This window comes from Pelobates fuscus, chromosome 3 (genome assembly GCF_036172605.1).
Source record: "Pelobates fuscus isolate aPelFus1 chromosome 3, aPelFus1.pri, whole genome shotgun sequence".
NCBI lineage: Eukaryota > Metazoa > Chordata > Amphibia > Anura > Pelobatidae > Pelobates > Pelobates fuscus.
In genome coordinates, this window is record NC_086319.1 from 242,679,789 (window position 1) to 242,690,869 (window position 11,081).

An 11,081-nucleotide genomic window follows, 5' to 3' on the forward strand; every position below is an offset into this window, starting at 1 on the left:
TGGTTTGTTTACTTAATTTTTACCTTGGTGTTCGTGTAACTGTTTGTTAAGTGGATGGGGAATACCCCCATTTAGTACTCTGGGGCTGCTATTTGTATGGGGAGATAGGGAAAGGTGAGGCTGCCTTGAAGTAGCAGTTTAAATTTTGTCTCACTGTTGTGAGCTTTGATAGTTAGTCCAGGGCAATTTTAGGACTTTTTGTGTGGTACCTAAGTGAGCAAAGGGGTTATGGCTCTGCAACTTTAGCCAGAATATCCCCTGATATCAGAGCAATACTTTTTTACCTGCACAAGTTGTATGCAGGAATACCAGGGAATACCAAATATATTTCCCTACACATATATGCTCTATATTTTCTCAGGTTAAATGCACCATTGGGTACCTTATATAGTGACTCCTTGAGCTACCTCTACTTGCTACTAGGTACCTCTCCATATTTTGGTATATTGATACCCCCCCCCCCCCCCTGCTCTTATTGTCCTCCCCATTAACTAACTACCCAGGTATTTGTATCCTGGATATACCTGTTGCTCCACGAACCTAATACGGTAATTATACTCATTTTTCCCACCTTTTAGGTGTATTACTATTATTGGGAAACTAGTTGCTATTTTTTAATATACTTTAATAAAGGCTTAAATAGAAACCCCTTCCCCCCCCCCCCCCCCCCTTTTTCCTTTTTTCTATATGTGACATTTACAATTTGGAGGTATATTTTTGAGAGCGAGATTGGATTACACCCACTGAGTGGGATTGTTCTCCTTATTTCAGTTCTCATTTTCTCTTTTTGCTTTTTATTTATATATTGCTTTTGAAAGATAGATATGGGTTTATTTTTGATACCATATAGGTATATAAAACAAAACCTGAAATCTAAAAAAAAATATTTTATTTTTCTAACAGTTTTTGCTTAAATTATTTTTAAACCACACTGCAGACAATGCTTACTAAATATACCATATGTATGATAATATATAGAATTCTCGTTATAGTCCTTCCTACTTTATTCCATTTTTACATCATCATTCTCTCTACTGTTCACAACTATGTGTAACTTTTATCATTTTCACGATTTTTTAATACTACGATGTTAAAAAAAACAAAACTATCTAATATTATAATTTTTATGACTTGATATTTACAAAACTAGTTTATTTGCCATTAGCAAAATTGCAATGTTCTTACATATTTTATGTATAATGTTTCAATAGGTATTTCCATGAATCATTTCCTCTTTTAAAACCATTATTTATATTTTATGTATGTGTATTTTGTACCAACAATCCTGTACAACAAGCACATGTGTATTCATCCTGTAACACAAAGAATTAACGCATAGCCGCAAAGACCCAGCCGGCTATTTAAACTCAAAAACTCCATACTGATGCCAGCCTCTGATGAAGATGAAGAGATTACACTCACGAAACGCGCATTTTCAAAGACTGGGACTTAAATAACACCATCATTTTGGGACTAATATATTGTAACACTGTGTGGCATATTAACTGGCGTCTTTTCTGTTTTTACATCTTTTAAAGGCGTATTCCATATTTCTTAAAGACATATTCCACATACCATAACTACTCCTGGTAATTTAGTAGACTTTATCTAATAACCTTTATCTGAATTAAAAAAAACTGCCTAATCTTTTTTTTTTGTCAATTTAAAACTCTATACCTACCTACTAATTTCCCCTAAATATCATTCTGAACTAACTACTAGACAATTACAATTATGAATCCCAAATTCTAAACCTTTTAATCCTAACACTGGTTGAAACCCTCCCTAATCCCTAAATCTAACCCTAACTATAATCCAAATCTTATTACGAACTTGAACCTTTCTTCTACCTTTAACCTTAGCCCCAAACTTCGATCAGGTCGTTAGCTTGAGTGAACACTGTTAGAGACGATCACTGTGATCACGCTGCCTTAGCACTATGATTGGCCTGGAAGCCTAGTGGTGGTTATTGATGGATTCTCTCACTTGTGAGCAGGCCCGGACTGGCCATCGGGCATACCGGGCAAATGCCCGGTGGGCCACAATGGCCATGGGCCAAGGCCGGCAGGGGAGATCACATCTGAGCGCCTGCTCTCCTGTGTGCCTTAATGGGTCAGTAGGGAGATCAAAGATCTCCCTCACCGGCCCACTAGCACTAACAAGCAGCCGCCGGCTGGGGAAGTAGGTAGAGGGGGACCCGGTGGAGCTCTTACCTGCAGCTCCGCCGGGTTCCTCTTGCGAGGTCAAAGCGTTGCCGCGATTACCACGGCAACACTCAGATATCGCTAGAGTTCACTCTCACCACAGCACCCTCATACACACACAGCACACACGTCTTACACTGCACCCTCACACACAGCACACACGTCTTACACACACAATGCACCGTCACACACACACACGAGTCAGGAATTTATTCTTTTATAAGGTGTAATAAGGGATTTGTCAATAAGTGGATCCAATGAAAACTATCTTTTGTCTTGATACACATTACCTCTCGTAGATTAGAAACCCACGAGCCATCTCTTGACTTTGAAAGAGATCCACGTTTTATATTCTAGGCTCACAAGCAGTTCTCGTTTTCTTTTGAATTGCTATGTCTACGTATAATTGCTATGTATATTGTGCCTGTTTTTAATCCTTACTGGTCAACAAAACACTTAATTTAAAGCACTGAAAAAATCTAATTAATAGCAATTATAAAATTCAGATTGATGCTGTTGTATAAATCTTGTTGCTCAATTTTTCAGACAGTTTATTCACAATCAGACTGTACCCAGAAAACAAACAACACAAAAAATTAGTAATTTCTGTTTATGACTGAAATGTTACTTCCTTTGTGGTAAAAAATAGGAATATTGGCTGGTTAAGCAATACTTTACCCATGGCTGCTAGCCTTGAGTAGTGGGAGTTTAAGCAAAGGGTGTGTGTGTTTTACATGCTTTTGTATTACACAACCATTTTACAAGCGGGAGAGAGCCTTCAAGGAAGACAGGAAATTGCCCCTGGGTCACTAACATGCAGGGTTTGTGGACTAGAGCATCACATCATTCTTCCAAACATTAAAACAGCAAGAGGTGCATTGAATTGTGTTTTGGCACAATGACGCAGGCCATTAGCCACAGGCTAGTATTATGTAGGGCCTTTATTATCTCAGCACAGTATGGGTGTGTGCATGAGCTGGTGTCTCCTAATCTGAGTGTTCTCCAGGTCTACATTGACCCACTAAGATATTTCCTGGTGGACTGCTGTATTTAAGGTTAAACAAGTTCTTTGGAATTTTCCCACGCTGTGTAATTTGACTCATAACTCTCTGATTGGTTACTTTCAATCCACCAATCAGAGTGCTCTGAGCCTAATTGCAGGGCGGGGCAAGGCTTTATGAGTCAAATTACACAGCGTGGGAAAATTCCAAAGAACTTTCCCACGCTGTGTAAAATGACACAGCACTCTGATTGGTAGATTTCAAGCCAACCAATCAGAGTGCTGTGACAGGAAAATGTAGAGACTTACCTGTCAGTCTCTGCATTTACCTGTCAGAGCACTCTGATTGGATGGCTTAAACCCACCAATCAGAGTGCTCTGAGCCTAATTGCAGGGCGGGGCAAGGCTTTATAAACCTTTCCCCGCCCTGCGGAGCCCTCCATGGATGAAGATGGATTTTTTTTTTTTTTTTTAAAGTGCGTCGGTTATTATGGATTTTTATTTGGCCTTTTATGGGGCTGAAAAAAGAAGAGTTTAGAAGAAATAAGACTTTAAATGGTATTTAGATGAGGGGCCCCCCTCATTATTTTTAGGATGTGGGGGATAGGTAGCGGTTATTTTTTGGGGGGGAGCGGGATGACTAGGGGTTTGGGGACCCCTAGTCACCTGGGTGGGGTTACATTTTTATTTAGGGCCCCCACCCGAACAGGGGTGGGGGCAATAGGTATTTTTTTTGTTTAGTTTTTACAGTGAGCAGCCAATGGCTGCTCACTGTTTACTAGACACGCCCCTAATCGCGGTATAGCGAGTAGGGGCTAAATTTACTAATACTAAGTAATCTTTACTTACTATTAGTAAATTTGGCTGAAAGACCAATTTAAGTCTTTCAGCCTTTTGGTAGATAGCTCCCTAATACCGTCGGAATTAGGGAGCTATCTACTAAGCGGCTGCTTATTTTATGTTATTTTAAGTGATTTCCCTATCCACATTTGTTTGCAGGGCACTTGTCCTACTCTTACCCGCATTTTACTTCCTTTTGCAGCCCTCTAGCCCTTTCCAGGACTTTTTTAGAGCAATTTTTGTGCCCAAAAGTTCGGGCCCCCATTGACTTCAAAGGGGATCGGGTTCGGGGTCAAGTTCGATCCCGAACCCAGACTTTTTTCCTAAGTTCGGCCGAACCCTCCGGACCCGAACATCCAGGTGTCCGCTCAACTCTAATCTTTAAATGTATAGCTTGGAGAAAAGACGAGACAGGGGGGATATGATAGAAACATTTAAATACATAAAGGGAATCAACACAGTAAAAGAGGATACTAAATTTAAAAGAAGAAAAACTACCACAACAAGAGGACATAGTCTTAAATTAGAGGGGCAAAGGTTTAAAAATAATATCAGGAAGTATTACTTTACTAAGAGGGTAGTGGATGCATGGACTAGCCTCCCACCTGAAGTGGTAGAGGTTAACACAGTGAGGGAGTTTAAGCATGCATGGGTAGGCATAAGGGATTACATAGGGATTAAGGAGAGAACTTTTTTTTTTTCTTTGGTTTTTACTATATGTATTGCAGCTGATGTGTACTATGGTCGTTGCTGCCGCCCAGGAGTGATGGGAGTGAGTGCAGGACTTTTCTTTTTGTATTTGTATTCACTTTTTGTATCACAGAGCTAGGTTACAATGCTGCCGCCCATCCCATGTGTTCCCTATTAAGGGTTAATAAGTATATAGGGGGGAATATAAAAAAATACCCCTTTCTGTCTCATTAGAGATATCTTTGCCAGAAGCTCAAGGAAGCAAGGTGAAAGGTCAGTGTAGGACCCGCCTAGGAGGGGTCTGCCTTGACGTTGGCAGGCGGGCATTCCCTCCAGTGGCCATTGGAGTAACTAAATGACCTCCATTTGTTTAATATACATAGGGATTAAGAAGAGAGCACAGGTAACTTTTTTTTTCTTTGGTTTTTACTATATGTATTGCAGCTGATGTGTACCGTGGTCGTTGCTGCTGTTCAGGAGTGATGGGAGTGAGCGCAGGACTTTTCTTTTTGTAACAGGCTAGCCTTAAAGAAGCACTATAGAGTTATTAGGTCCCACCACCCCCACTCTCAGGGCCCCCCTCCCGCTAGGCTGAAGGGGTTAAAACCCCTTCAGCGACTTACCTTTCTCCAGTGCTGGGCTCCCTCTGTGCTGGGGAACTCTCCACCCTCTGCCGACATCAGATCCGAATGCACATTCAAACCGGCCATAGTAAAGCATTACTCAATGCTTTCCTATGGACGTCCAGCGTCTTTGAGAATCGTGGAAGTGCCTCAAGCGGCGGTCAGTGAGACAGCCACTAGAGGCTGGATTAACCCTCAGTAAAACATAGCAGTTTCTCTGAAACTGCTATGTTTTCAGCTGCACAGTTAAAACTAGAGGGGCCTGGCACCCAGACCACTTAATTGACCATATAGTGGTCCTTTAACGCCAGGGAATAATTAAAAGTATTTAGAAAATTGGGCAGACTAGATGGGCCGAACGGTTCTTATCTGCCGTCACATTCTATGTTTCTATGATTACATGTCAGTTAGCTGTATGTCTCTGTGACACAGAAGGAGTTAAATGCTAGTTAATTGTCTAAATGGGAAGGGGGTTACCAGTCACAATTATAACTCATAAGACTAGCACAGCACTCTGTAACAATGATCCCCTTGTTTATCTCCACCTCATGGGGAATGGACCATTTTAACAAAATATCACTTCTTATTCAGTCATTGCTGTTTTGTCCTATTCACATTTAAACACAAACCCCATGCTAAAGGGCTGCATTAATTGTTGGCCATGAATTTACAGATAAAATGCACTGGATTAAAGGATCACCAGTATTTTCCCTACACATGCATTTCTAACATCCGACTAAAGATATGACGACATGTGTTTTGTGATTTTGGTGTCACATTCTTCCCCCATCCAGCCAGTGGGGTGTGTATTAGCATATCTTACCTTTTCGCAGTGCCATTGCTGAGGTCAGGGGTCAATCTGTGAGCCTGGAATTGGCAGACAAAAGTCCAGGAAGTCTGCAACAGTGTGTACTGATAGGGATGTCAAGGAAGGCAGGAAATTGTCATATATGGTCAATTTCACCCACCACGTCACTAAGTGGAAGGAGGTTGGTGAGACAGGGGGAAGTTACCCTTTGCTCTGTTACACAAACGGTGAGATGGTAAAGGAAGTGTATGAACTGTAACACACTGTAATCCCAACACTTAGAATGCCAGAGTGATTAGCAAAGCACAGAAATTTAGTTTATATATAAACTGTTTAAATTAATGTGTGGTTTTGTTAATCACTATTAACTATTACATAGCCAGTGGAAAATGCTTCAAGATGCTATTAGACCACACACCTAACTCATACCTTTAATCCAGAATCCGTTTTTAATCCTGTTTCCAATAGTTCAGTTTGTTTAATTATTATTTTTTGCTTGTTTTTTTTTTCCTTCCTGGTCTCCATTATTGCAAGATTTTCTATTTTTTTAATTTTATTTTGTATTTTCTAAAATGTCTCTTACTTCTTATTAGAGGGAAGATAATGCCAAATATCACTTGATCTATTCTTCATGCTAATGCAAACATTTGTGATAGGTTTTGCTTATACAATTCAAGAAGTAATCCCTTTAGCCAGACCAGCACAATATGGCAAGTGCACTCAATAAAAATACATTTTTGCTGGCATCCTAATCTGTCCCTATAGTCCTTTTTATCTTGATTTTTTTTTTTTAATTTACTTATTTGTGGTTGTTTGTTTTTTGTTTGGGGTGGGAGAGGGAGATAATTGATAGACAAAGTGATATCAGTGGGACATTCCACATAGCAGTACATGACTGATGCCAAAAGGACTTTGCAGTTGCTAGCATTTTTGTCAGACTGAAAGGGGAACTAAAGAAGATTGTCAGAACTGCTGCCAGGCATGTAGTGGTTGTTTTTCTTTATTTCTTTCAAAACACTGTCAGTAATAGAGTGAGTTGGTGTGTCAATATAAGTAAAAAAAAAAAAAATAGTAATAATTTGGTCTGCATAACATAATTTTCATTACAGTGTACACAATATGTACGAAAATGTTGTTTTTGTTCACTCACATTACCTTTTACCTAATATTAGATTTTAATTTAAAGGAACACTCCAGGCACCAACACAATCTTTATCTTAATTAAGTTGTTATGGTGCCAGGAGGCCCCCTGGCAAGTTCTTACCTTCAGCTGTTAAACCGTTTTCGAACAGTTGAATCCAGAAGTGGCCTCCAGCGCAAATCTAATCTTCCTGACGCTGGAGGCAACATGACACAGAGAGTCACTCCCCATTCACAAAACTGGCGTGGAGAATGTTTCTATCCAATCCAGTTTTGTGAATGGGGAGTCACTGATTGGCTGAAAGAGTCATCTGACCACTCTCAGTCGTTAAGTTGCGGCACTGCGCGCTTCCTGAATGTGAAATTTTAGAAGCCAAATGCCATGGGAAAGGAGGGAGTATTAGAATTAACCTGTTCCTTTAAGACAACACATTTTTCCTTTTTTATTGCACTATTTATTCTATCTTCACCCACTTTTTAAAAAATGTATTTGTAATTTTGTATTTAGATTATTCATATGCTATATATTTTTCATGGGTTTTATTTTGATTCTTTTTCAGTACATATAGCCATTCAGTACATATTTGTAATTCTGTTTAGGTTAAGCACCATGACAGCATCTTGAATTGGTTATGGTACTAGGTGTCTAGGTTAGTACAGTAAAAAAAAAAAAGGGTTATATGTATACATTATATATAATATAAAAATAGAGATTATTTTTTACTGCTCCTCATTTTCCCTCTTCTGGTTATTTGTCACTTGACCTGTGAACCAAATGGTGAGGAAATGCACCTATTGAGGTAACTGCAACATATCTACTTAAAATGTATATAATGCATATGTGACGAAGTGCCCTTCGCCACTTGTGCCTGGAGGGGACTACTGGCTAGCCTCCTGCCTTCCGACTATGGCCCCTGTGCTGATAGCTGTATTTTCCCCTGCAGAAAGGTTTATTTGTGTATTTCTGACTTTCAGTATGTGAGTAGTGCTATCCCAGATAGCTATGCCATGGAGCCTATTCGTGTAACAAAAGACTATGGAAAAGACTTTTGGTCCATGGCAATTGAATTGTATGTATGTGATCTGAGCGCCATTCAATAATAATGTGCACTCAGATCTAAGCTACCTGGGTATATGTTGCATGTATATGTTTTATGTAGTAATTGTAACATTGTGTAATTTAATGTTTTTTTGTAACCATGTGGTTAATGGAGTCTTGCCTCTGTCCTGGGAGATAATTTGATTACTTCAAAATTATCTCCATGGTTAGAGAGGAGGGATTGTGATGTCACTGTGGGAGTGTTTTGTTTGTGTTGTCTGTGATTGGTTGTACTGTGTCCCACCCTGTGGGATGTCCCCTTGCATGGGGACTTGCATAAAAACCAGTGTGTGGTCATTAAAATCAGATCATCTTGAACCTTTCTTGAAGCCTTGGCTCATGTTTGGGGGAAGGGATACCTACACTCTGGGGATTGCTATAATCACTATACTCCCCAGGGTATGGGCACTAAACTCTGCTAACAGCTTGTTCCTGCTCTCTGGGGAAAGAGAGGTTCACCCACTGGAAGCTGGATCCTGGCCTTGAGTCCAGGGTGGGTGGAGACGGCGAGACCCCGGCGTAGCTGCATCACTGGAAGTGGGGTCCGCAGTGCTGATGGTGTCGGTTGGAGTGCTTGGAGTCCTCAGCGAGCACTAGGAGCATCGATTGGCGGAGGTACTCAGTCGGAGTGCCAGTGTTCCGTCACAGCATATATTTTGCAGTACACTGATAGACATGTTTTCATGCCTTTTTGCTGTCCTAATCTTTTTCCCAAATATTTTCGCATGCATGATAATCAGCAAAATAGAACTGTCAAATGAGTTTTGGAGATCTCAAACAAAATTGCATATAAAAAAAAATTTAAAATTGGTTCAGCCAAACTTTATTTTTTTCAGTGTGCACATATCTATTCCACGTTCACATGCCAGAGCATACCAGTCTTGGACATTACTCATTGGCTGAAATCATTAACTAATGAATCTTAGCCAATTAATAATGTTCAAAGTTGTTATGGTAAAGGGACACTATAGGCACCCAGACCATATTAGCTCATCCAATGGTCTGGTTGCAGTATCCCTATTGAACTTAGTGTTACAATGTAAAACAGTGGTGTCCAATCCGGGGCCCGGGACCACTAGTTAGTGCGGCTCTGTTACCGTCCGCTCTGCCTGGCGGCTTGGGAGGCAGGGAGCACTTTACATGCTGTGCTCCTCCTGGACAGCCCCCTCATGCGCCCTGTGAGCTGGCCGCCGGAATATGACGTCATCCCAGCATCGGCATTCTTGCTGGGAGCACAAAGGACCTGTGTAGGAAGAGCCCTGCAGCAACCACTGGCCACCAGGGACAGAATATCCATTCCAGCTCTTCCAGAGCAAAGTAGGGAGGCTGGGTGGACCTCTTTAGTACTAAATGTGTGTATATGTGATTTTTGTGTGTGTGTGTAAGTCAGTGATTATGTATGTGGGTCTGTAATTGTGTGTGTATATCTGTGATTATGTGTTTGTATGTATGTGATTGTGTGCATAGGTTTGTGTATGTGACTGCGCGTGTGTGTCTCTGTGTGTGTACATCTGTGATTATGTGTATGTATGTGACAGTGTGTATATGTCTGTGATTGTATGTGTGGGGACATGTGATTATGTATGTGACTGTGTATATGTCTGTGATCATGTGTGTGTGTGTATAGGTCTGTGATTATATGTATGTGATAGTGTGTGTATAGGTCTGTGTATGTATATGACTGTGTATAGATCTGTGATTTATATGTGTGTGTGATTTTGTGTTGCATATTTGTGATTGTGTATGTATATGTGTGGTGATGTGAACATATGTATATACATGTGTATGTGTTTAGTAGATAGCTCCTTACGTTGATATCCTTCAATATGGCAAACCCACATAAAGATAACATAAGGGAGTTATCTAGTAAACAAATGTAAGAAAAGGGCTTTTGAAATTGTATTATATAAAATAATTATATGATAGATTTTATGTGCTGCTCAAGACAATTCCTCTGCCCTCAACGCGGCCCAGGGAAGCCAAAAGGTTGGACACAACCATGATATAAAATATTGCAGTTCCAAAGAAAGTGCAATGTTTACATTGCAGCACTAAGTCTGCCTCCAGTGGCTGTCTCCCAGACAGTCATTGGAGGCGCGTCTTGCATCTTAATGGAACATGAGGACATCCAGCTCCAGATTTTTCCACATAGGAAAGCATTGATTTAATGGTTTCCTATGGGAACATCTAATGCGCTTGCAGCATTTACCGCGCATGCAGTTTACTGCCCGCTCTTTGTGGGTCAGAGGAGGCGGAGCCGTGACCCAGCACCGAGGGACTTTGGCACTGGGATAAGGTAAGTAAAAAAATGGCTTTGAACTCTTTATTCACTGGGGAAGGGTGTGCGCGAGAGAGGGTGGAGGCAGAGCGGCTATAGTGCCATAAATACAGCTTTGTATTCCTGGCACTTATAGTATCCCTTTTATGCAAACGTACATACTTTTACTTTAGCACGGGGAACAGAAGCCACATAAGTGACAGAGCCAGATAAGTGTAAAACCAATTGTAAATAGACCTATACTCTGGTAGCACCGGATAGCACCTCATACCATAACTCCTGCAGCTCACTAGAGAATATGGGAATATGAGCAGCTGAAGGGGAAAAAAGCAGAAATATGTTTATTTTTGGAAATATCTTATACTTTGACATTTATAATTTTAAATCAAATTATAGAAC

At 40.5% G+C, this 11,081-nt stretch overlaps 1 protein-coding gene across 1 annotated transcript in view; it reads right to left on the reverse strand.

The window, feature by feature from the left end:
* Nucleotides 1-6,275, reverse strand: part of PFKFB3 (6-phosphofructo-2-kinase/fructose-2,6-biphosphatase 3) — an 89,385-nt gene extending 83,110 nt beyond the window's left edge. Inside the window, exon 1 of the mRNA XM_063448286.1 lies at nt 6,181-6,275. Within this exon, the coding sequence (XP_063304356.1) occupies nt 6,181-6,196 (16 nt within the window). The 5' untranslated portion in view covers nt 6,197-6,275. The remainder of the gene's footprint in view (nt 1-6,180) is intronic.
* Between the last annotated feature and the right edge of the window lie 4,806 nt (nt 6,276-11,081).